General features: G+C 51.8%; 1 protein-coding gene across 3 annotated transcripts in view; it reads left to right on the top strand.

Moving 5' to 3' along the window:
- The window catches only part of SLC39A11 (solute carrier family 39 member 11), a 434,680-nt gene that overhangs the window by 24,381 nt on the left and 384,156 nt on the right, over positions 1–26,143 (top strand). For all 3 annotated transcript variants that reach the window (XR_012634741.1, XM_074921803.1, XM_074921804.1), the window contains exon 5: positions 3,411–3,555. Coding sequence is in view for 2 of the 3 variants with exons in the window: in XM_074921803.1 (XP_074777904.1) it covers positions 3,411–3,555 (145 nt within the window). In the remaining variant the exon portion in view is untranslated. The remainder of the gene's footprint in view (positions 1–3,410; positions 3,556–26,143) is intronic.

Genomic DNA, 26,143 nt, shown 5'->3' with positions numbered 1-26,143 from the left:
TTCGTGCGTTACGGTCTTTGTTCCCTGTGGCTTTGTGGAGCCTGTTCCAGGGCGTTTGTTGGGTTAAAGTCAGTAAGATATTGCCTGGGAAGAGCAGTGTCACCGACCTTCCCAGACAGGCAGCACCTCCAGGTTTGGTACCAAGTGATCTACCCAAAGCCAGACCATCAGCTTTTGTCATCACTATTTCTTTATCAATTTATCCTCCTTCACTAGTCGGGTGGAGAAGAGCACGTTATTTCTCAAAGGCGTCACTCACTCTTAATTTCTTTTTAAAATTGACTTCGGTTCAATTAGCAACTTGTACAAGAGGCTGCCTGGGCAGGATACAATCCAAAATCCTTTCTTCACCTCACAGCAGGTCACTGCCAGCTCCTCCCTGTCTCACCCCTTGGCCCCGCAGTACCTGGGCAATATCATCGATGCCCAACGCTCGCAGGAGGGACACGTTTCCATCCAGATTAATTGGAAGTTGCTGCAGTTTTTGGGTAACAAAAGCAGGATCTGCCTGTTTAGGCAGGTGCTGAGTGGAGTGGGGTTCGTTACTCTCTGCAAAGTTACCCAATTTTTTCTTGTCCGCTTTTACACGTGGGGCTGTGACAATCGAACGACCTTTCTGTTGTGACTCCGTGAGCAGAGACGAGTGCGGTGGGGACGCCCGCATCCCAGAATAGTTTTCCTCCAAGACCTTCCTGCCCAAATCTCTCATTGCATCTCGCTTTTTGAAATAATCAGCCCCTGTGGTTATTTCAGTTAACGCTAATTACTGGCATGAACTAATTAACGTGGGTTGACTTTCTTCTCTTTCTAATGATTTTTTAACCCACTGACACATTCCAATTAAGGGACTCATGCAGGGCCCGGACTGAAATGACTCAGAGCAATCGCAGTTGGGATAAATCATGTGCTTTACTGAAGGTCACTAATATTTTTTCAAATTGCCAGCGTTGCGTATTTGTGCCTGCCAAGGGAGGTGCCTTGACCTTACAATAAACATCTGAAGTATCTGCAAGTTTGCCTCCGTTTCGGCGCAAGCAGATTTGCGGGTACCACATCCATAAACATTTGATGTGCTGAGATCAGTGGCACAGAAAACAGCCGTGGGAGGCTTCTCATCAGGACTGCAGACCTTGAGGCAAATGGTCTTGACCTTGTGAGGACCTTGCTTGTTTGCATCTGCGGCTTAGTGGTGGCAAGAGAGGGCACAGGCTGAACGTAACCCGCCTGCTCGTGCTCGTGCAAGTAATTTCTTTTCCTCTTGGTTGGGTTCCTGTAACCCGCAGGGTCCTGTGGGCTCAAGCCGTGCCCTGGGCTCGCTGCCCTGCCTGTGCTGACAAGACCCCATTGAGAAGCTGGGGGAAAGCCACAAATTCAGTGGTGATAAAGCCTCTTACAGCGTTTTAGCCCGTTTAACAAAACGCCAGCAGGAGCTGTGTGGAAGGAGAGCCTTGGGCTCCCGGAAATCTGGTGTTCTCCCAGCCTAAGGTGAGAGCAATGGCAAGTGGGAGGCAGCCGGCGGTTGGAGCGGGGCTGGGGAGCCCCGTGCAACGCTTGTAAATCCTTCCTCTGTGTTTAAAGAGTTGAGGCTTTAGCTCTGCAGCTTCACATTCCCATCCCTGCTTCCCCTTGGGTTGGCGTTTTCCGGGAAGTGATGCTACTCGCTTTCCAGAGGTGGAAACCCCTTTAGCTTTAGAAGGACCAGACTCTCCTGGCTTTGCCAGCAGAAGTGCCAGCAGCAGGGTGAGCCCGTGAGTTTCCACCCTCTGTCTCTTCCTGCCTTACCCAAGTTGGGTTGTGATGCTGAAGTTCCCCTCTTTCCTCACTGTGTCACGTCATCCAGATTTTGCTGGAAAACGCTTGTATTTCTGCCTGCTCTTCCAGCTACTGCTCGGGATTTAGGGTGCAGAGCTGGTGCGTGGGCAGGCGCAGTGGGGTGCTGTGGGTCTCCCTTCTCCCAGGTGGATTTACACGTGAGCGCCTCGTCGGAGCATCTTGTAATTGCTGGGTTAGCGGAGGTGAAAGCACCCTGATTAAACTGCAATAGAGAGCAGATAGCAAATATGTGATTAGTATTAATAGCACCGGTCAGACTATATTATGCAAATGATGGGAGAATAGATGATTCAGTTATTCATCTTTAACCTTTATTTTTGTTTAATGCGACCTTACCCATCGAGTCTCCCGTTACCGTCTCTGGCTGTTCAGCGTATGTTCGTTTGTTCCGCTGCCCTCACTCCAAGAGCTAAACCCGCCAGGTGCAGCCTGGACATCCCCCCTCGCGGGTGCTCCCAGGGGCTGGTTCCCTGCCCTGCGAGGAGACGGGGACTCGGGGTCCCCCTCCCCGTATTTTAGGCAGAGCTGGTTACACCAGGTCGTGCAGCCGCCGCCGTGGGACACGTTCCTTCTCTCGGCTGTGCGGTTCTGCCTCTCACCCCACGTTTCCTCTCAGTTTTGTGGCTGTCTCTGGGTGGGTTTGAGCAGCCTGGAGCCATCCAGAGACACCAACCTTCCTGCCACGTGTCCAGCTCCATGGGGAAAAGGCACAAACGGTGTCTGCCGGGTGTTTTTGGCTGATACAGGTAAAGACTCGGGCACATCCTTGAGCCGTGGCTGGTTTTTGCGAGCTGTGTCCAGGTCGGAATCGCTCATGGGAGCAGCCTGGTCCCGCTTGCTGTGGGGCATCTGTTTGGGTTCCCTGTAGACTTTATGTGTAGCTGGACATGATGGTTTTGGCCGTTCTCTCTGCTGTTTGGAGGTTAGAAATGGTGTAGGAGTACATTCCAGGTGAGTCTGAAGTTTCCTTGGGTCATCTGGACAAGTCCCCCTGAGCTAACGCAGGGCGGTTGTGAATGTAGAGTCTCCTTTGATACTCAAATGGGTTCAGTTTTGAACAAACTATTTCCCATGGAAGCTCAGTCCATGTTGACAAAACGGTGCCCGGTTGCAGGCTGAACTTCTGCAGAGGTCAGCCCAGCAGGTCGACCCTCAGAGAGGAGCTCAGCAGTGGATGTCCCCCCTTGTCTCCTGGTCCCCTCCAGCTTGGCTTTGGACAGAGTTGTGTTTGTGCCATTGCATTTCTTTGTGTTTATGGAATTGCATTTTTTGCTGTTCGTGCATGTGAATGTTGGCTTTCCCTCTTTAGCCCCGTACTTCTTGGCCCACAGCTCCTCCTCACCCTTTTCTTGATGTTTCTGCTGGAAATACACATTTAAATCTTAACAACTAGGTGGTCTGTAGAGAGAGGGGATCCTAAAAGACACGTCTCCACGCAGCTGTGAGAAGCTGTTGTGCCACGCGCCCTGATCAGCTTCCCAACCGCACAGACGCTGGAGCAGTCCCCGAGGATGGGGCTGGGAGAAGGCTGATGGGGAGATGTGGGAAAAACCTGCCCTTTCTCTCTTGCCTTGCAGGGTTTCAGCGGGCCTCCCCACGCAGCGTTTGCCTTGAGCTGTGACCAACGACCGGTGAAAGAAAAATACGAGCACGAACCTGCCCATCACCTGGACTACGAGAGCGAGTTGTCCATCCGGATAGGTAGAGCTGGGCTCCATCCAGGCAAGCATCCTGTCATATACCCACCGCAGAGTGTACGGGGAAAATACCCCTGTTAGACTGGCACCTAGGCTGTCACGTATGTGATTGAAATTAGATTGGTTTTGACATGTGCATGCAAAGTGCACCTGCTCTTCCCGCTCTGGATCTGTCTCTCCGCTGGTTCTTATTCCAAGAATCATTACTTCTGTTTCTACTTCAGTTCTCAAAACCACTTGCACGTCTGTCTGTGCCTATGAATTATTGATAATTAGATATCTCATTCACCGGGGAAATGAAATCTTCAGCTTAGCTTGAGATAAGTTTATTTTCAATGTGGGCACAGCGAGCTCTAACCCTGCCCTTGCCGAGTTATGCCACGTTGAAGGTGCCTCGTGCCACTGACCCTCGGTGGCCCTCCCTAATTATAGCCTAGGACTGGCATTCATGCTGTCACTTCTTATTTTGGAGATTAATAGAATTGCAGCTGCCGAAGCGAGGAATAAAATGTCTTGTTGGCAGCTATTTCCTCCTTAAATAGATTTTAAAGATGGAACTTCTTAGTCAAGGTGGTGGAACCTCACTGGGCTTCCCTGGGTCCAGGGTGTGTGTATGGGACGGGTGGTGGCCACCCTTACACCCAGCTGCGTGGGGATACCTCCTCCGAGTCAACACAATTTTCTGTTCCTCTACTTAACAGCAGCTTTTCACTAGACAAAGAAAATGTAATTTAGTGGAATAATCTTATTTCTCCTCTGCTTTTTCTTGGTCGGAGAGAAACTGCAACAGCGGTTTACAACATCTTGAGTACAATTGGGAGCAGGCTGAGTTGAAGAAACGATCCTTCTTTTTGCAAAGAATAGTGCTAGCCTCTTACATCAGGCTCCGTTATTTAACAGCATTGCTTAATTGCATGTTTCAGAAAATGTTTCAAATCCGTAAGATTTTTCAGTACTTGAAATACCCCCTTGGATTTTTCCAAAGGGACGGCAGGAGGTTTTGTGCTAGGCTCAACGGGCTTTGTGTCCTGGATGTCTTCTCGTGCAAGCTTGAAGATTGCTCTAACCCTGCAGGCTATAAGGGCTGTTGCAAGGCTTTCAATATTTTTGTAAGGTGGAAACTTTGCATCCCAGGTGCAGTTTAATTTTATTCTTCAAGGGGGGAAAAAAAAAAAAAAAGTAGGCAGCCCTGCAATTTTCAGAACCTTAAGCTGCTGGGGTGTTATGTTTTCATCTTCTTAGTTGCAAACAATAACAGTGCAAATGGTTTTGAGAATAGAAAATTTCCATTAGACTTCGTTGTTTTTCCTCTGTCTGGGGAGATGGTATTAAGAATCTACAATACATTAATTCTTTTATTGTCTCTTGCTTTTTTTTTTTCTTTTCTTTTTTTGCTTACTGAAATGAACTTGGTATTTTCACAAGATACCTCAATCCTTCCAAGAAAGCAGCTTTCTCCAGCTCTGGGTGCTGCTTGGCTGCACTCTGGGGAACGCTCTGGGAACATGATGAGTATTTTCAAAGTCCAATTGGTACTAAGTGGAATATTTCAGACTTAATCACTGTTGAATCATTGACCCTTCCTTCATATTTACATGTTTTAAAATTGCTAAAGCTGTGAAAACAAAGAAAAATCCCAAAGCACATTGCTGCCTTGTTTTGCAGTTGTCTTTACTGCCTGGGGCTGGTGGTGAGGAGCAGGGGAGCTGGGAGGGAGAGGGCTGGAGAACGTGTAAGCCTGAAGCTCTCCAGGGCCCTGCGTGTCTGAGGTCTTTGCTGTTAGTGATGTAAACGTGGATTTAACGTGGCTGCATGGCAGGTCGGGAGCAGAAGCCACGGTGCGGTCGAGCTCGGGTGGTGGGATCCTTGTAGCTGCACTGAGCTGAGGGGGAAGGTTTGTTTTAGACCTGTAGGAAGGGAGATGGAGGAAATGCAATAGTTAGACCTATCCTTTATCTATTCTGTTGGGAGAAAAAAGTTCTCATTCCACTTTTTCCCCCAGTCAGTGGTGTGGTTGGGTGCCTCTGTTCCTCCCCATCATCCCAAATCCCTCCAAATCAATTGCAGGTTTCCCATCACCTGCGAGCTGTCTGTAGGGAGTGAGGGAGCGCGGTACCACCCAGGTGGAGTTGGGAGCCCCCTCTCTCCCTCCACACCTCTCCTCTGCTCCCCTCGTCCTCCAGCTCCTCTCCGGCCCGCTGCTGCCCTGCAGTCACGGGCATCGATGCTGAATCGAAACGAGGTTTTTTGGGGGAGCTGCTAACAGCTGGCTGCCTCGTGAACGCGTGGAGTGAGGCGCACGTCTCCAGGTGGAGTGAAGTATGGGAGGAGTTGGTATGAATTTCAGTGAAAAGCCTGTGTCTAGACTTGGTATTTGATGAGTGGGATAATCACTAGGCTTTAATTACTACAAACAGAAAAAGAACCCAGCCTTGTCTGTAATATATCTGGGTAGGCAAGGGGTGGAATCGGTGTTTCTCTGCCTCCCTCGGAGCTGGGATAAAGCTGAGGAGGGTTTGTTCAGTCCTCTGGGTGCAGGCGAAGCCCCCTCCGGCGCCATGGAGGGACCCAGCGGGCTGTGGCCTCCCTGCCACAGCGGCTACGGGCTGCCCCGGCCCCTAAACCTCCCGCTGCAGCCCCAGGGCTCGGGGCAGCTCAGCTTGCTTGAGTCTGTAGACATTAAAACCCGGGGAAATAGTTTCAGCAGGGTCACCGCAGGCTGCGGGACTGGAAAGCCAGGTTTGACCCCTTAAATCGTAGCTACGTGCGCGGTGTTCTTGGGTAGTTCTCAGAAAGGATTTACATACAGCATCGCACCTTGAAACCTGAGCTGTGACTCATGCTCCTCTAAACTGTATATTTAACAGCGAGGCATGTTGATTCTTTATCACGTCCCGGTGCCGAATGATTCACGTCGCTCCAAATCAGATTACGGAGCGGAGTGGGAAGGCAACGATGTTCCCCAGCAGCCTCCTCCACTCTTGCTTCAACATCCTCGCTTACCCATTGCAGGTGGAAGATCTTCTGTGTCCAAGGAGATGCTTCCTAGGAGCGCTGGGGCAGAGGAGCTTGCAGCAACGTGGCTTACAGTAAAAGACCAAATATCATTTTGGCGCTCAGCTGGGAGCATCGGCAGTGGCCTGGGGAGTTAAGAGTAGGAGTCTCTGAGCTGGCAGCTGACCCAGGCTGCAGATAAATCTCTACTGAAGTGCCTGGCTAACCAGCAGCATCTCTGCTCCCTCATTGTCCATCCCAGACGCATGGACATCCGTGCCAAGGGGATGGGATGTGCTTCTGGCATCGTGCTGCCAACGCTGTTAACACACTAATATTATTAAGGGGAATCGCGGTTTGTTTTAATGACTTGATTGACTTCTGATAGGGCGTGATTTAGGGAATGGTACTGTGGCATTCCTGCATAGGTGTTCAATAAATAAATCCAGATGGCTTTAGTAATTGGAGAAAGATACTGGTGTTTGAAATAGTGTACTTAAGGAATGAAATTTCATTAAACTCGTTGCTTAAATGAGCCATGGGGTTTGGGAGCATCATAGAGAAACCTCATTACATAGAATTTGTGGGTTTTTAACTTAAAACTGAGCTGCTGCATCAAACCAGCTGCAACATTGCAGAGGCTTAGGTGGTGTTTTGGCCGGGGAAGCCCCGGAGCAGGAGAGGCGGGTGGGCTGGGGTGGGTCCATCCTGCTGTGCTGCCCCAAGACCTCCTGTGCCTATTTCAGCAGCAGCCATTCTAATTTTTTACCTTTTTCCTGAGGCTGTCATTTTTTTTTTTTCCAATTTTTGCTTTATTTTTCCCCTTCAGAGGAAGTTGTCGTGTGCCAGAGCTGCTGGAGTGGGGAGTGGGCTGCACAGGAGAGGAAGCAGATGCTCACGCAGCATCTCTTTCATTGGTGCCCAGGCTGTTCAAGTCTTGAAACGATGGAGTAAACTTGTGATGAAAGGGAGGAAAGGAGCTGGGGAGATGAAAGAGGAGGCAAAGCCCCTTAGGGATCAGGGCATGAGCTGAATTGTGGGACCGGTACTGATGCTTCAGGCAACGTATGGATGTGCTTTGCCTCTGATTGTGTCCTTGCAGCCAGAAAATTCACTTTTTTCCCAGTTATCGCTGGTGTGCCAGCTGGTCTCGGAAAGTCCAGCCTTGTCCCAGCTTTTCAGGCTGCCCTGATCTGAGGCTGTGCCCTGGTGCCAAGGGGAAAAATGGCCAGTCCCCATCATAAGAGCATGAACGGTTTGCTGATGCTTACCCTATACACTTTCTCCTTGTTCCCTCCTTCCCTGAGCAGAAGCAGAGGCTGTGGAGGAGGGATGATGTGTAAAGCTTCTCCAGCCTTGAAACCCATTGTGATTCATTGGGGTAATATTGTCCTGGAGCCTCGCGTGTGCATCTGAAAGGTTCATTAAGTCATTGCAACTTATGTAACGGAAAGCTACTTCTGCAAAATGGGACATTCACCCATTTTAGATGATTCCAACTGTATTTGTAATAATGTTGACACGTTCATACTGTGCTTGGTCCAAACTGCTCCTTTCGAAAGGCATCAAATCATTATGAGTTTTAATAGCCAACCTCGATGATGAATGCCTCTGGCAATGCCTGTATTGATTTAAAAACATCCTAATGCCCCTTTCAAATGGTTATTGACCATCCTTGTCAGGCTGGGTTCTGCGGTTGGTTTTTATAGTCATGGCTAAATGTGAATTTATATACACAGAGCTTCAAAAAAATGAAAAAAAACGGAGCACATAATCCCTCATAAACTGATGAAATGCCTTATTCACACGTGGGTCTGTTGTCCCGTTACTCTGGTGGTAGCTGTACTCTTTGGGTTAGGAATTTTGAGTTCTCAGGGCTAAATGCAACCTGGTGGTTTGTTCTCCTTTGCGCTTGGTTGGCAGCGTCACTTGGCATGAGCGTTGTCTTTTGTTCTGTTTTTCAAGATACACGTAAAAATATCTTGGCTGTATTTGCGGTGGACCCAGTTCTGCACTCCTACACTAACCAAAGTCTGAAGTAAATAAACCACCCGGTTCAGCTGGTTGCTCCGGGTGAAAGTCATTTGGATTTCCAACTCCAAACAGCCTGATCCCGAAGGAAATGTCAACCTGTGACCTTCCAGGAGAGAGCCCTGGCTCTGGGCGACCCGCGTGGTGTCAGGGCTGCTCTTCTCCATCTCCGCAGGCTCTCGAGATGGGGATCTTTGTGTTGTGTGTCCCATCTGTTTGCTGTTGCTCATTTCCACCTTGCCGGGGGAGCAGAGCCTGTTTTCACACATCGTGGTGCTTATGTTATTACTAATAGGGAGGAGGAGGAGGAGGAGAACCAGGCTGCGGCAGCGCCGGCAAAATGAATTCCAGTTTCCTTGGGTGGAATTCCTCAAGATACGCTTGAGTTAGCGGTAGCTCTGTAGGTTCAGCTGCCCTCTGAGGAGGAGGGGAAGTCTTGAGTGGGAGTTGGAAGGCTGTCAGACCCTTCAGAGAGGAGTTTTGAGTTGGAAGGCTGTCAGAGGTTGGGGGCACTTGAGGAGCGGCTCCGCAGGATACGCCTGGGATAACATTTGGTAGCTTTGTCCTTTGCTTCGTTCTCAGTTGAACGGTGCTGGAAGGAGCGGGAGCGCTGCTGGCAAGCTCAGACAGCTGCTCTATCTGCCCGTAGAGGCATGAGCTGTCTCCACACTTACTGCTTTCACAACTGCTTGGACAGGGAGAAGCGCTGTGCCGAGAGGAAACAACCGTCCCTCTCCGCAGATGACATCTGCGCCTGTGACATGTGCTCTTGGCATCTCCTACTGCTTCCTGCTGTTCTTTGCAAGTGGTGTCTTTCATGGCTTCTTGTTAACGCATCCTCCTCTCCCAGGCTTCACCCAGTGTCCTCCTAAATGAAACATGACCAGAAGGGCTTAGCCGAGCTACAGGCCTCTAAGAGCAACTCTAAGAGCTGAACAGCTACAGCCTTATTTCCATCATCTCCCTTTCACCCCTGAGTGGGGCCTGCGGGTGGCATTTCAGCTTTCCAAGGGAGATGGTGCAGGTGGAAGAGGCTTACACGACGTTACCTTGCTCAGGATTCAGTGTGCAGGAGTGCTGGTGGCCCGGCTGGGGGATTGGGGTGTGCCCCCCCCCCGCCCCAGTTATCGCACTGTGCTGCGACGCCTCACGCTGCGCAGAGGGGACAGACGCTGCCCGAGAGCTGGAAGGGCTTTTCTCTTCGAGGTGGCTTTTCCCGTAAGCCTCTTTCCCTGCCTAAGTCAACACAGGCACAGATCTAACAGCACAAGGACATGTTTTTCCTGCTCTGCTGTTTGCTGTAGGGTCTAGCTGTGTTTTTTTACTTATAAAAATGAAGTTAGCAAGCAAAGAGGGCCGGGTGAATCTGGAGACGCAGCAGGGTTCCTCATCTGACGTGTCTTGGTGGCTGCTGAGTGTGGGGGTGCAAGGGGGGCAGCTCCTGGGGACCCCACCTCAGCCCGTGGGGGCCGGGGATGCGGGTACCATCGTGCTACCTGCGCTTGCTGCTCAGCTCCGAGCTCCTTTTAGTTCAGGGTGATTTGTTAATCTATGAAGCTTATTAAAGTCTGTTGAGCGACACGCTGGGTAGGACCCACGCTCCGAAATCAGCTCTGTCGGCAAGCATGGAAGCTGCAGAGAGGCTTTCTGTGGTGCTTATGGCCATTAATCAGAGGAGTCATTTCCCAAATTGAGCCTCATTAACTCCGTGCAATATTATCAAGGAGCTTTAATTTCCTGGCTACACCCGACAATCTGTTACGTCTTTTCAATTCAGCAGCTGTATAAAATAGGTAACTCAAACTCATTTCCATCCTCAGCCTGTTGATGCTGGCAGCTCGGATGGCTTCTGGGCCATGCTCAGGGGCTGGCGATGCTGCAGGGGTCAGCCCAGCGTGTGCAGGGATACGCACCGGTGCTGTAATTAGTCCTCTAGTAATAACTCTCCTGTCTTAGCAAGGTAATAGGGCGTTAAAACATCCCCTGAGGAAGGTCTCCAGAGCCCTGTGTTGCATCAAATCCGCGTCTTCCCGGAGTGTTTGTCCTGGGGCTCGGGAGCTGGCTGGAGGGCTGAAATCCTGTCTCAGACCAGTTCCAAGCTGGGAGGGGATTGGCACGAGTAAAGCTTGGGAGGAACACCACGCCACTGCAGCTGCATGCAGGAATCCCTCAAATTTCAAGGTTTATTAAACTGAACTAACAATCGGTATCATTGCCTCTGGAGTGGATGTTGTTTTGGTTTCATTCAATAAGCACAGTAATTCATTTATTTTCCAGCTATGGTTCCTTAGTTGAATGGGGATGGGAATAATTTTTAGTCACCCTAAGGATGCTTTGGAGGAGTGAAATGAAAATCAGGATCTCTAGCAGTCACTCTGCTTTACAGCAACAGTATTAGCTGAGGAGTGATGCCAGGGCATGTACCATGAAGTGTACAAAGGCCATCATCATTACTTTGAGGAAAAGGGAATAAACTGCATCAAAAAAAAAAAAGAAAAGAAAAGGGCTTTTCCCCACATACAAACTCAACAAATGTTTTAAGGATAACGAAGTGTATAAAAAGCCATAGCCCAGCTGTGTCATCGGGGATTGACCGTGGCTTCAGGAGTGTAAAGGTGCATGTGATGGGGTTTGCAATCCCAGAATGGGGTTAGGGAGGGCGCTGAGTGGTCCCCAGCCCCCCAGCAGCCTTGCAGAGCAGTTTGGCCGCATTGTGGAGTCAGATTTTCGTATGTGTCTCTCTCTATGTGTGCCTATATATCTCTCTCTATATATATAATAATTTGTGTGTGCTTCTGGACATGCTTCCAGGTGACCTGTTCTCTGCAATGTGGCCACCAAGGGATCTGTTTAGGCAAAAGCCCGTGCTGCTTTGGGATTTTTAATTGTTGGGGCGTGCTGGGAGCACCCTGGCTCTGCTTCTGCTTCGAGTCAGCTCCGAGCAAGCGCAAACCTCCTTGGCAAAGCCACAGCTATTCTGTGGGCGTGAAGAGGGGCACGGGCGAACACCATGAACCGTATTTTTATTGCCTAAAAGCATAAAGCACTTGTGCGGGGCTTTCTGTCTTTGCAAAGCTGCACAGAGGGTTCCTGACCTGCTGAGAGATGCCAAGAAATTGCTGGGCTGGCACCTCATGTCCTGCTTGGGACTGGTGGCGTTCGGGTGCTCAAATGCCTTTGTGGAGCTGAGCCTGCTCCCCAAAAGGATAAATCCATTGAGACTTTGATCTTGTTTGTGCTTTGGGGCTGGGAGGTCTTGATGAGGTCTCCTGCGCTGCCGCTGCCAGAGGAGGCTGCGCCTGGTGGGTTTTGCTCTTGCAAACCAGTTCAGCTCCAGTTTAAATCAGGGAAGCTGCTGGGGACAGAGCTCCTCCTCCTCAGGAGCAAAGGGTTGGGAACCTTTTTTCCTTCTGAAGGCAGTGGGTTCGTTTTCCCTAATCACTGGTTCTGCTGTGATTTGTGCTGGCAATTTCTTTCCCATCTGATTTCAATTTCAACACGTTTTCATTTCAGTGCGCTGTGTCCTGAGACAGTTGTTCATGTCCAGGCCTCTCTTTTATCCTTCTCTGCGTGGTATATGGCACAGGATGATGGAATATGCCTTTTCACTAAAAATCAATGTTTTATTTCCTTCCCCCCCCCCCACCAGGAAGCTTTCCCAGATGCGAGTATTGATTGTTCAGATAAAAGCCCCGTTTACACTGTAATTGCTCTTTAAATCAGTGGGGCTGGTGGGTTTATGCTCTAGTTGCTCTTTAAAGCAGCACGGTGCTGGGGGGGTGCTGCAGGACCGAGCTGCTCCTTGGACAAAGGTGCTGAGACGTGCTGAGTCTTGCTCACCTGAAGCGCTGGGATAATATTTCGAAGCAGCCTTTGCTGTTGGCTGGGTTACGCACAGCAGGGAGCAGCCGTCCCCTCCTGCGCGTCGGGCTGCGGTGCCATCTCGGTGACTTCAGCAGTGTCGATATTTTTGATGTTTTTTTCAGTACGTGAGGCTCCTGAGAGGACGGTTGGGCAGGAGGGACGCGCTGCCCTGCGAAATGGCAAATAGCCAGTGGAGATGGGCACTTCCCGGGGTCCCTGTGCCGGGATGTGGCACCCAAGGAGCTCTGCCCCAATCCCGTGGGATGCAGGAGGACGGCTCCTGCCCGCGTGCTGCCGAGCCACGGAGGGTGTCTGATGCAGGGAGGAAATATTGGGGCTTTTCCAAAGGTCACCTCCATCCCAGTTCTGCCATCATCCATGACCCAGGGGCACTGGGAGACCCAGAAGCACTGGGATCTGGTCCATCGCTTCCAGCACTGGGGTGACTGTGGGTTCAAACTGGGAGCAGTGCTGGGGCCCCCCGGGCCAGGCCAGCTGGAGAGCTGGTGCCCGGGGTTGGATGCTGCATGGTTACGGGAGGATTTTTACATATTTGAAGGAGGAAGCTCTGCGAGAGGCAGAGGTAATGAGGGCTGTGCTCCCGCCTCGCGCCGAGTCCCTGCTGCCTAATAAGACAGAGGCTGCGATTGAAGCTTTGTTGGTGTCTGGACTTTTGTAATGGCTCTATTTCATTTGAATTTTTCAGCATCTAAAGAGAGGGAGCTCCTGCTGGTGCCATTCCCGGGGAGGGAGCCCTAACTGCAGAGCATTCCCTCCCCCTTTCATCTGCCTGTTTCCTTGAAAGAGAGAATAGCTTTGGAGCAGCTGCCCTGCCTTCCCTGCCTCCAATCTGCCTGATGCTTCTGCCGCATCCCAAAGCCATTCAGCGATGCCCAGGGGGGACCCGGTTCAAAATGTGTTTAGTGGGAGATGTGGGGCTGGGTTGGGAGACCTCGCTCAAGCTGGGGCAGGTCCATGCGCCGGGATCCTGCTCTGCACGGGAGAGGTGCTGGATAAATAACTCCAGTCAGAGAGCATCTTTCTGCCTTTCACGTCGGCACCGCTGGACTGAAATGGCTTTTGCTTTCCAGCTGAGCCCGTGTAATGGGTTAGCTGCTTAGCTATCCTGTCCATCACGTAACGTCCCTCTCGGTGGGTGGCTGTAAACGAGGGCTTTATTTCATCCCGATACAGGGGGCAAAGAGCATTCAGCCTGGTTGGGTGGCTTATTGTTGGGCTCGTGGTGGTTTTTGCCTTGGCTTGCTGCTCGGCACAGGAATTGCCCGTTCCTGGCTCCAGCAGGACCCGGGGAAGCGGTGCTGGCCGCCCCGCTGGAGGCTGCACGGGGAGTTACTTCACCCGGCGTTGGATGCAGAATAACTGCGGCGTAAGAGCAGCGATCTCAAACTGGGCTTTTTCTCCCTTATTTTCTAGGAGGGTGTGGAAGCAGGAGGGTTGGTGGGGCTGGAACAGCCCCAGCAGCCAGAGCAGGAGCCAGGCCCGGCAGCTGCCTGCGAGGGAGGTGTGACGGGAACGTGCCTCCCCGAGCAGCCCCGGCCCCAGGGCTGGCGGGGACTGATGGCAGCAGGGCAGGACCCGCTGCTGCCTGCGAAGCCACCGCGGCCACTGCGGGGACAGAGGCGGCAGCGGGGTTTGGCACTCAGCTTCCTGGGAGCTCTGCAGGAAAAGGTCTTTTATTTTTTTTTTTTTTTTTTTTTTAGAGACTCGGTGGTTTCTCATCTGTATTTGTGGTAAGCTTAAACTAAGTCTCTCTATTTTTTAAGCTGTGTTATCTGCAAGTCCTAAAGCTCGAGCATATTCATTGCCATCTGTGTGTCTCTCCATAACAGCAGAATGCTCGCCCTGGGCCCCAGTTTTGCCCTCCCGGGTGCGAGCCGAGCGGGTGATGCTCTCGGTGGCACGTGCTGCTCGACGATAACCCGGGCCTCAAGGGCATCTGGAGAGGGGAAGCAAAGCTGGGATTGATTCTCTTCAAAGCCCTGAGATGTATCTGTGGCAGCAGATGGTGCGAACTGCCTTAAAGTCAGTATGAAATAGCACTGAATTCCCAATTACGTATAATTAAAATGGTGCTTATTTATTTATCTTACTGCCAATGGGTGGCCCCCCTCTGTACGAGGGGCTCCGGCCGTGGCGCTTTCCCTGCAAGCGGGCAGCGGGAGTTTACAGCATCTGCAAGAAATGCTTAGATTTAGAAATAATCAGTAAAATATTTGTTAGGCTCTTTCTGCTCGGGAGTCTCTCCCCAATGTGCACATGGGGACCGTTCCTCGGTCTCCCAACAAGATGCAATTTGTAGAACATTTTTTTTCTTTTTTGAAGTTGCACATCCCTTTCCAGGTAGACCTCGGCAGCTTTCCCAGAGCATGGTGAGGTGGCCAACACACTTAACTCTTAATATTTTATTGTCTTCAGAGGAGACCTCAGCCTGCCCAGAGTCACAGCCGTGCCGGGCTCGGGGGTATTGGCCATGCCCGGGAAGGTGCATTGCTGCCGGGTGTGAGAGTCCTGTAAGACATCCATCACTTTATGCACTGTGTCAGTGTTTTACTTGTTTGGTTCTGGGATCGGTGTTTGGGGAGAGCAGGACCAGCCCCAGCACCACATCTCTGCGTGTTGTAGCCATCGGGGCCTCGTGTAGGGACCAGAAATACCTTCAGCTGGAAACAGGAGTTGTCTGGGAAGCTTAGTGCCAAGGGCTTTTCCATGGAAAGGCAGATAAAGCCTGTTTAAAATAATCCTTTATTGAAATACTAGGGGAAAATTTAAGAAATGGATTTTTTTTTTTTTTTTTCTCATGTATGTGTGTGCTTCCCAGCTGAATTCCTGCGCCGCAGTGGAGGAAGGAGAGCTTAGCGCCGTTCTGCCAGCTGAGTCATCCCCATCTTCCCACCCCGGGCTGAGAGAGATCGATTTGCTCTGGATTCAAAGGAGAAATAAAGAACCCAGCTCCTTCCCGTCATAAACACCAGCGGTGGTTCAGATCCCTTTTTTCAAAATTGATTTTTGAGAGGCATTTGCTGCCCTCCCCCAGCTCCAGGTCTCTGCTGAACCGAGCAGCACCCGGGAGAGGGGTCCTGTGGATCTTCTAAATGTTGAGGATCCGCGCCGCCCCGTCCCCACCGATCACAGTGAGCTCAAGCCTTGTCGATGATGAGGATGATGATGGGCACAGCTTTGCTCTCTGCGTGGCCAGGGCTGTGTGATAACCCTCTGCGAGGGCAGATGTTGTCAAACCCCTGGAAAACTGGGATATTCTTGCTGTGGGGCTTGAAGCAAGCGCAGGGGAGTCCTGGGGCAGGTAGGGATGTCCTGACCCCCCCAAACCAGCCTGGGTGGTTAGGCTGGAGCTGAAGGCTGGAGCCATGCAGCCTGTTTCTACTTAAACTCTGTTAGAGACAGGAGTTTTCATTTCTGAGATGTTCATCCCAGATCCATAAATCAGAATTTATTGGAGGAAGAAAGCCTAGACCTCAAAGAGTCTCGTCGTGCAGCCGAGGCTGTCGATGAAGCCGTTTCACGCCGTAACGCTGTGGGTTGAGCCCTGGTTTTGCTTTTCTGGTTTTACCCTAAGGACTACCTAAAATAAGAAAATTTAAAATTGAATAGTGCTGTCACACAGAAGAAAAAGACTGGGATCCTTTCGTTAATGTGGGAAGGCATCTCCTGCTCCTCTGGCAGCGCAGGGCTCAGTTCAGATCCGTTTTCTTCCCCTTGGGCATTGCCCTGCTGCAGAGAACGGTTCCTTTAAAGTGAGAGAAGTGAAATCTCCTGCTCTCCTTCCTGGGTGCTCGTTACACACCAGCTAATGAGCACCCCTTGGTCACAGCCTGGCCGTTGGGGTGGGAGCGTGTCCGTGGGTGCCTTTGGGATCCACCCACCCCCTGTGCCAGCATCACTGGGGCGCTGGGGGGGGATATGACAGCAGCGGGGTTCCATGGGGGGGTCCCATGGGGGGGTCCCACCACCCGAGCCCCCTGGTTGTTCCAGGTTTCTTTCCATCCCACAACCTGTTAGAAATCTGCTTGTTTTGCAAAAATCCCGTTGTTCAGCTGGAATTTGTGTCTGTGGGTGAGGGGGGCCGCGTGCGGTAGCTCGGGGCTGTATCACACTCAGAAACTCGCCCGTCCCGGCGGCGCGGGCGAGCGAGGGATGATGGATTGTGCTCCTGAAAGCAGCCTGATGGTTTGGTTTTGCCAGGAGAGTGGGCAAAAATCCAATCGGCTTGTCCCTTCGGGGGCGAGCTGGGATTGATTTTGTAAGTCCGAGGGCTGAGCTGCTGAGAACAAAAGAGCACTTTATTTATTTGCCTTGGAAATCGATTATTTATTCATTTTATTTTTCAGACGATGACAATAGCCCCTTTTCCCAAGTGTGTGTTCAGTGTGCCCGGCCGTGCCACTGCCAGATCCGGGGGCATCGGTGCCTTTCCCGGACCGGGTGAGGGGAAGGACGAAGCCCCCCCTGGAGCTCCCTTCCCTTCCATTAGAGAGACTGCGAGTGGCCTCTGCACCCCTGGATTTAAAAAGTTGTTGCTTTATAATTTCTCCTAATTATCCCCTGCCCCAGGAAGCCTCGGCTGCAAGAGACAGTGGGTAATTCAGGAAAGATGCTGCTTGGAGGAGCGTTGGGTTTGGAGCAGGGCAGTTCCTGCCTCTAACTCAGAGCTTGGCTCTCGTGACTGACACAGCTCCCTTGTGCCACTTCCATCTCTAGTTAAACCTCTGGGCTCTAATGCATTTATCCATCGATTTTTATTTTCAAGCAAATTTAATTAATTTGCAAAGAGAGTTTCTCTAGCTGAGGCCGCCGTGTCCTTTCTGAATAATAGAGGAGCGGGTGACTTTGACTAACGGGTGTGCAAAGGTGAAAGAATAAGAGAAATAATGGACTGCAAGAATTGAGCAGCTCATCTCACTTGTCTCTAGTTTGGCGTCTTGAAAGTACTGGAAAGAGGTTTTGTGGTAATAAGCAAGTGGCAAGAGCTGCTTTTCTGTTCTGCTCCCTGGGATGCCAACGACGAGGTCCCGTTGGTGCTGAGAGCTGCTCCCAGAGACTGTGCCAGCCTTAGGTTCTGCTCTGTGGATTTCCATACTTTCATTCAGCTCTAATGAAAAGAAATAATTAAAAATACCAAAATAATGCAGGAGAGAAGCGTTATAGGGAAGACGAGCCGGGGTATAACGTGGCAATGAGCGGACTGAAACGGAGGTGTGTGCAGAGGGGAGGCGATGCCGGAGCATCCCCGGGCAGGACCCTGCGCAGACGTGAAGGGTGGCAGGACCCCGCAGTGACGGTGGCAGGTGGTTGCCCCAGGCCCGTGGTCACGGGCCACCATGCCGGGCAGCCAGGGGGGGCAGCGTGGAGGAGGGTCAGCGGGACCCCCGGTCCTGCCGGCCACCCCTCTTGCTGCCGGATCATCATCTGAGCCTGGTGCAGCAGGTCTGCCTGGTCCCTTAATAGCTCCTGATAAAAAATCCTGTTTTCTTTTTAAGCAGGTAATGAGATTTTTATGTGGGTTTTTTTTTCTTCCTTCAGAGATTTGCTGCGTCTGATCTTGCCCAGATCAGAAGCTGTTCCTTGCCAAGGATCAGAGATCTGAACATAGCTCAGCCCTCGGAAATGAAGCGATTAAATTAACTCGGATGTGTAAAATTTCAGCATAAAATGATTCAGCGATGCACTTTATCTACTGGGAACTCCTTAAAAAGCTCTTGGAAGTTAGTGTGAAGTAGTTTGCTTAAAAGGACCTGGTGCATGTAATTACATTTAACATCATGCTTTTGCTCTCGCCCAAGAAATTAATCCTTAAACGCCATAAACACAGAGCAGTGAGGTTTTTGGCACTCCTCCTGCCTTCTGAGATCAGGCAATCTGTGTCGCCCGAGGGGCGAGCAGCACCTTGGCCTTGCTATTGCTGCCGGTTGCCACCATGTGCTTGGCTGATGCCGTGTCACCTCTGTCACTCGGGTTTGAAGCAGCCTCGGGGACACTGTTCGCCGCGATGCCCTGAGCCTTGCGGGGGAGATTTCCCGATGATTTGCGGGGCAGGAGCGTGTGGTGATGGGGTCAGGCTGTTCCCAGTGCTGGGATCTTCCTCCTGAGCAGCCCCCCCGCACGCAGTGGGTGCAGTGAGGGACCCTCCCCCAGCAGACCCCCCCTCAAAGCCTGTGCTGTGGCTGTCGTCCTCTGCGTCCCCACGGCACCGACATCGCTGTGAACGGGGGGTTTGGAGCTTGTGACAGCGAATCCCTGCAGCTCTGGAGGGATGAACGTGAGCCAGCAGTGTGCCCAGGGGGCCAAGGAGGCCAGTGGCATCCTGGCTTGTGTCAGCCATAGCGTGGCCAGCAGGGACAGGGAAGGGATCTGAGCCCTGGGCTCGGCACTGGGGAGGCCGCCCCTCGGGGAGGGGGTTCAGTTTTGGGCCCCTCACCCCACAAAGGCCATTGAATGACTCGAGCGTGGCCAGAGAAGGGCAACGGAGCTGGGGCAGGGTCTGGAGCACAGGTCTGCTGGGGAGCGGCTGGGGGAACTGGGGGGGTTCAGTCTGGAGCAGAGGAGGCTGAGGGGAGACCTCCTGGCCCTCTGCAACTCCCTGCCAGGAGGGGGCAGAGAGGGGGGATGAGTCTCTGGAGCCAAGGCCCCAGCGCCAGGCCCCGAGGGAATGGCCTCAAGCTGCCCAGGGCAGGGTCAGGCTGGCTCTGAGGAAGGATTTCTGTGCAGAAGGGGCTGTTGGGCGTTGGAATGGGCTGCCCAGGGCAGGGGGGAGTCCCCGGGATCCCTGGGGGGGTTGAAGAGTCGGGCTGAGCCAGCGCTGAGGGATCTGGGGGAGTTGGGAAGGGTCAGGGTGAGGGTCATGGCTGGGCTGGAGGAGCTTCAGGGGCTTTTCCAGCCCAGATGATTCTGGGATTCTGTGAATAAGGTGCTGGTTTAATTCATCCAGTGGAGATTTCCAGTCTGGGCCAACTTTGGACAACCTGTACTGTTCCTCCCCCTTATCACATTTCTCCAGCACCTTTCTCTCTGAATGAGGAGCACGTTACAATTCATTTTCCTGTAGAAAAGCGCACCGAGATGCACGCTGGCAGCTCTCTGGGGTAACGGGAGCTTTCCCAGGTGCAGGAATTAGATGGCAGCTTGAAGGATCACCAGTGGTAGGAGATAAAATGGGGCAGCAAGAAAGGTCTGGGCATCAGGTATCGGCCTCTACGTGGTTTCTCAGGCATGTGGAGGGCTGGAGCAGCCATTTCATGTGAGACTTGAGGATGGATCGTTGGAGCAGTGGGGGAGAGGTTAGGATTGAGGTTTAGGGGGGACAAACTAGGTGCTTGCGAACTGGGGGGAGGCTGGGAAGGGAAACAAGCGGTGCAGCCCCAGCGAGGATGCTCCGGAGCGATTGCTGGGAGCGTTGTGAGAAGGAGGTGCCCTGGGTCCCAAGGAAGCAGGGGGGCAGTGCTGAAAGCCTGCTGGGTCTCCTTCCAGGCCGGGTTGTTACTGGTGTGAGGTTTGAGTTTGGGTATCGGGGTCCCCGTTGCCTGAAGTGGGGTGGAGGAGGGAGCTGGCAGGGCTGGTGCCAGCTCAGGGCGGACGGGTGCACTCCGGCGTCCCCCTGACTCCAAACTTCAGACAGATCCTGGCAATAATAGTGTGTCTGAGAGCAAGTGGCAGTCAGTCATGCTGAATTAAACAACCTTTTATGAAAGCTCCTGTGCACGCTTGGATAAATGAAGGCGCCTAATAGACAGTGAGTCATGACACTCTATTTATCTTCCTTGCTGAAAGCCTGAGCAGATGCAGGGACCTCTTTTATCTGCCAGAAACATTGGAAAATGAATTTGTTACGTACGGGGGGCCTGGAGGGGTGAGATCATGGCAGTGGGCTGGAGTTGCAGTCACTGCAATGTCCAAACGGGTGTCCCGGGTGTCCCACTCGGCACGGGGACGGGGTTGCTGGCGCCGGGCTCTGCTGGGGCACCCGGAGCCCGGGCAGCCCATGCTCCCTGCTCGAGCAGACTGAGCTGTCACTACCAGTAAATAAACACTATTTTTTCTTGTAAAACACCCTTACTTTGACTGTAGTTGGACAACTGTGAGGAGCTGCTTGTTCAGCAGCTTTGTTCTCTGTGTGCAGACTTTCCAGGAGCTGGATTTCCCTTGCTTTTGGAGACTCATTCCTTAAAAAAGAAACCATTTCCCTTGGCAGTTTTATTTCCAGCTTCTCTGTGATCTGGGCTGTCAGACCTGAGCAGAGCAGAGGCGACCCGGGACTCCCACCTGGCTCAGAGCCTGCGGCACTCACTGCCTCTCCCCATACCTGTCTGCAAAGAGGGGAGCCGTTATCCCATAAGAGGTGCTGTGCTTAATTACTTAGAGTAATTAAAACCTCTTACGAAGGTGTCAGATAAGAGCAGCGTGCCTGCGCGGCAGCAGGGAGCAGATGCTCGCTAACACCCATCTGCTCTTTAGCATCGAGGCCCTTCTGTGCTCCCTGAAATTCCTGCTGCAGCGGCAAAAGGAGGACGAGGAAAACAAGGGTGTGGAGAAGTTTGAGGAGGAGGACGAGGTCCCATCACGTGTGCGAGGACCAGCTTCGATTACTTGTGTTGTGCTTTGGGATGGATGGGCGCTGGGTGCTGGGGAGAGCAGCGGGGCTGATGGCCTCAGACCCACGGGCTGCCAGTAATCCTTGAAAAAAGCCTTTACAAAAAGAAAAATATGAAGAGAGATAATGGTGGCGTCCTCAGAAGGCAGAACGTGCTGGTGCTGGAACACGGGGCGACACGGGGGGTGCTGTTGGGAGCCTGCCTGCGTCTGGCTCCGTTTCCCAGCGGCTGTGGCTGTTGATTTTTGATGCAGTTTTTCTTCTGGGGCTTCCTCGTGGTTAAAAAAAATGAAGGAAAATGAGAGGCTGGGGAGATGGGGGTGGCACGCAGGGGTCCATCTCTGGGGAAGGGTGCTGCCTGCCTGCTGTAGCCTTCAGGTGGAGGAGGGATGCTCCTGCCCTCCCTCTGCCCCCCTGCCCGGGGTCTCTCGGGCCCGTGGAGATGCTTCGGCTGCCTGCGGCCCTTCGCAGCGCGGGGGAGCAGCAAGAGGTGGAGACCAGGGTGGATTTTGCTGATGGGACCCGTGGGCCACGGGGATGAAGCTCAACTGCCACGAAGCATTTGTTACATCTGCTTAAAGTTAATGGAGCGTCGAGGGTTTATGGAGACGAGCGGAGCGGGGAGAGGGTTTGCAGAGCGAGGGATGTTAATGGCCTCGCGCTCGCGGTACGGGCGAGCGTTTCTATAAGGGGCTCGCATTGACTGTCGAGCCTTTGGGAATCTTCGAAGTTTCCGAGTAATTTTGATTTATCTCAGCCATTAGGGGAGAGAATTTAACGTGCAATTATTTTCTGTACCTCGGGAAGGTTTGTCAACTACTTGTGTTATCATTTTCTTCAGCAAATTGTTCCGTCTTCCCTATCCCACCCCCAGACGAAGGGTCAGACCGAGCTTGCTCAGCTCTCCTGGTTTTAATAGAGCAGCTATAAAGCCTAACACATATTTCCAGCTGCAAACAAGCAGGTGCTGGCCACAACGAGAGTGCTGTGTGGTGTTTGGAATTTGCTGGAGCGGGGCCGGCTGCCGACCTCGCGTGCAGCCGCTGCTCTCCCGCTCCCTCCCAGTGCGGTGCCGTTACCTGGGCTTAGGGGCTGCTGCCCCGCGGGTGCCGTTAGAATGGATATTGTAGAAACAGATGAGAGAGCCAGAGACATTCCTGGGTGGAGGCTTTTGAAATAAGAGTCCTCGATGCTTTTCTTCCTTCGCCTTGTTCCCATGCGCATCAACGCCAAACGATTTTTACAAATCGCTGGTGAGCGGCAGTTAATCATAGATTTTAATAAGTCTGTTGTGCATTCGTGCTTGGCACTGTCTCTCTTTCCCTTCTCCCACACTTAAGAGATGGGAGCTGACAAATTTTTATAAATGAAGGTGCTAATTCATCCCTTGCAAGTTTAAACTGAAGGAAGAAAACTCAGAGCCCCTGTCACGAGACTCACGTTGCTGTGAGAGCCCAGAGATCCCTCCCTCGGCTGTTGGCAGGTCCGGATCCCTTCTCGGTGAGGCAGAGTCTTGTTGCAAGAATTTGATGAGGGAAATCAACAGGGGAAAGATGGAGGAGGATTTTGGAGCTGTAAATGATTTTCCTTCCAGCACCTTCAGCCAAGGGAGTCTCCAGATTCCCATGAATGTGGAGGAAGGAGACGCCGGGATGCTGCCCAGGAGAGCGTGCCTCTGCTGGGGGGGGGACCAGCTTCCTCCCTGCCCAGCCCATCTCTCTCCTCAGTGCCATGGGGCTGGGCTGGAGGGGGACATTTGCAGCTGAATCAAGACTAAAACCAGTCTTAGGCCACTTAAGAGGGGTTGCACAGCTCCTCACACGGCAGCTTTGCCGTAGCCCCATCCCCGGCTTGGCAGCCTGGTTGAGCACATTTAGCTTCAAGCATTTGAGAGCTGTAGGAGGAGAGGCAGGACTAAAGCCAGGCCTAATTAGAGAGGAGGAGAAGGGCTCTAAAGCAGATGTGAAAAGCCAGAAAGCTCTGTAGAGTTTGGTTTGAATTCGGGAGCTAAAGTGCTGCAGTAGAGGGGTTTTTTTTTTGAGCACAGAGAGTAAATAGCGTATTCTTCTGTTTGTGTACTGCTTGGGAGTGCAATAAAGCTGAGCTCACGGCTAATGCAAACAGTTTTCATTAAGAAATAATCAGAAATAAAAAGCCATTTCACATGCTGATAAGAAGCCAGTTGGTTTTTATATTTCACCAGCAGTTTAAGCCATACTCAAAGCCATTTATCTTTTTCCAGTGCTGGCTGCAGAGGATATGAAAAATGCAGCAGGCTGCACATATGTAATTAAACTTTTGGCAGAATCTTTGCCCCGCGGCTTTACTAAGAAATTCAATAATGATAAATTGAGTAGAGTATATAGAGGACTTTTTGTGAACAAGATTTAAAATAATGTATGTGGCACAGATGATTATTTGCCACATAATTGTCTTGGCAACGTTCTTGCGAGAGCCCTTGTTTGATTGTGTCAGCTATTCTTTAAAAACCACCCCTTGTTCTGCTCTTATCACTACTCCAATTTGCTATTGAGGCTTTCCTGATTTTCAGCCAAGTCCGTGTTTAGCCGTAATTATTGTTTTGTTCCCCTTAGCCTGCACGAGATGCAGCGTTTCAAGCTGGGAGCATTCTGGGTGCTGCATTTTGTGTGACAGCCGCGCAAGTCCCCTCCCACGCTGTGTCCGATGCTGTGAGCTGGTATCATCACTCCGCTGTAATTAGCGTTATTTTTTTTTTTTTTTTTTTTTTTAAATCTTTTCCAACAGCAATCGGAAGTAAAACACATCACTTGACCCGTGTGTGGTTTGGAGTCTCACTGTTCTGTGTGACACTACTGGGAAAATTATGCTGGGGTTGTCTCTCTGGTTTTGGTGTCGCTGCCTTTATCCTCTGTTATCGCACCGATAATTCCCGTGAGGGGAAATTTTGTGTTCCAACTGTCCATCCCAACCATCCTCAGCACTTCCCCTGTAAAAGCTGCATCTATTCTGTTTGTTTCCCACAGATTTCCCCCGTTTGTTGCTGGTGGGAGCAGAACTCCTCACCCCTGTGGGCAACGTGGCATCCCCCCTGTCCTTTGTCACTTCTGTCCTTCAAATATGCTTGTAAAAAACCTGATTTTCATTAGAAGTTTTTTCAGTAGTAGCAAGCAGACTACTTGTAAGTAAAATGATAATTTAAAAAAAAAAAAAAGGTATCTAATAGGAGTGATAGCTGTGTGCTGGGACTCAACGGATACCTCAGCAGGTGGCAGGCTCATGTTAAGTGATGGAGCTGGTCTGGACATTTGCTTTTGTAGTGAGTTCTGTGAAATGGGTCTTTTCTGGTAATTTGGGGAGATTCTGGTACTAAAGGGGAGGGAGTGCTGCTGAAACGGTAATTCTCAATGGAATGGGGATAGCTGAAACTTCCCACTTGATGAACGCTGGCCGTTGCACCCCTTGTTCTGCTCCTCCGTGGAGCTGGGGGGAGCGAATGGGGTGTGTGGGGGGAGCGGGGATGTTTGGGTCTGCTGCTCTCCGGTGTCTGGTTTCCGCAGATATGGGCGGCTCCAAGGCGCAGCTGGGTCCCTCTGTGGTGCTCGTGGCTCCTCTCAGGGGCTTTTCCCCCGTGCTCGTGGCCAGGCGTTCAGCAAAGGATGCTGCTTCGCAATAAAAATTCACCCACGAAGAGGAGCCGGGGGAGCCGAGATCAAAGCCTGGAAGAGGGAGCTGGAAAAGCTTTGCTTTGAAGCTTAAACACCAGCAAAAGTCTTGCTACAGGAGTCCGGGGGGACAGCGCAGTTTTACAGTGAACCCATCAAATCCGGGGACAAGGGAAATAAGGAAATAAGGAGGAAGTACGACTGGAATAAGGCGATGAGATGCCCAGTAAAGCCACAGCTCAAAGCACTGGGGGTTGCCATGAGCGAGTGCATCGCCATTGCCGGGATCGGTTTGGGCAGCCGGGTCATGCTGGGGCAGGAGGCAGCTCTTCCCCTTCCCCTTCCCCTTCCCCTTCCCCTTCCCCTTCCCCTTCCCCTTCCCCTTCCCCTTCCCCTTCCCCTTCCCCTTCCCCTTCCCCTTCCCCTTCCCCTTGGTCCCCTCCCTGCCCAGGGAGAGCTCTGATTCCCCAGGTGATGGTGAATGAGAAATAACCAGAAGGGAGACGGGAGTGTAATAGCAGGGGGACAAATTAACATCTTTGCAAGCGGAGCAGATGCCAAGGCAGAGTTGTTTTGTTCAGAGCCGGAAAGTTAGATTTTTGGAAACGCTGATGACATTTGGTTTATCGGTTCTGTTAAGTGCCAAGCGAAAAGCAGCTGGGAGGTTCTAATTTTTTTGGCTCGTTCTGCCTAAACCATGGGGACATGGAACTGGGACATCTGGGGTTTCCACCCGTGGCTCTGCTGTGGGTTTGCTGCGTGGCTCTGGGCGAGGTGATCCTGCCTCCCCTGCCCATCCCCTGCCTGGGAGCACATGGGCATCAGCCGTGCTGTAACAATCAGATCTTCCTTGATAAAGTAAATCCCTGGTTTTTACTCATTTTGGTTAATTTATCTCAGAGAACATGAGGGTGATGTGGTCAAGGACTCAGCCGGAGCAGTGACGTGGGGTGATGGATGGATCCTGGAGTTGGCGTTTTGTTATGTGCTGTGCTGTGGCCGGAGGGAGAGGCTGGATCCACACAGGGAGGAGGAGGAGGAGGAGGAGAAGGCAGGCTCCAGCCTGAGCCTGGTCCTGGAGTAGGGCTGGGGTAGGTGAGAAAGAGGTGAGGGAAGATCTGAGACTGCAGGAAGATGTGCTGGCCACAGGTTGTACTTTCTTGGATGACACACACTTAAGTCAGCAGGTGAGTTTGTTTTTAATCACAGTATTAAAGTCAGAAATGCTAAGGATGGACAGGACCAGGTCACATCGTGGGATGAGCAAAAAGAAAAAGGTGAAAAAAAAAAAAAAAAAAGAAGAAAGTGGCCAGCGATGGAGTAGCCTGCCTGGTGTCAGAACGCTGATCTTAGCTGGTGCTGTGAGAGGTGAGAGCGCAGTGGCGGTGCTGCCCCGCTGTCAGCAGGCAGCTTCTTCGGCCGGATTCAAGAAAAAACAACTCACTGATCCTACATTC

The sequence above is a fragment of the Athene noctua genome, chromosome 18, assembly GCF_965140245.1.
Source record: "Athene noctua chromosome 18, bAthNoc1.hap1.1, whole genome shotgun sequence".
NCBI lineage: Eukaryota > Metazoa > Chordata > Aves > Strigiformes > Strigidae > Athene > Athene noctua.
The sequence above is the reverse complement of the archived record's forward strand: the minus strand, read 5'-3'. Positions and strand labels throughout refer to the sequence as shown.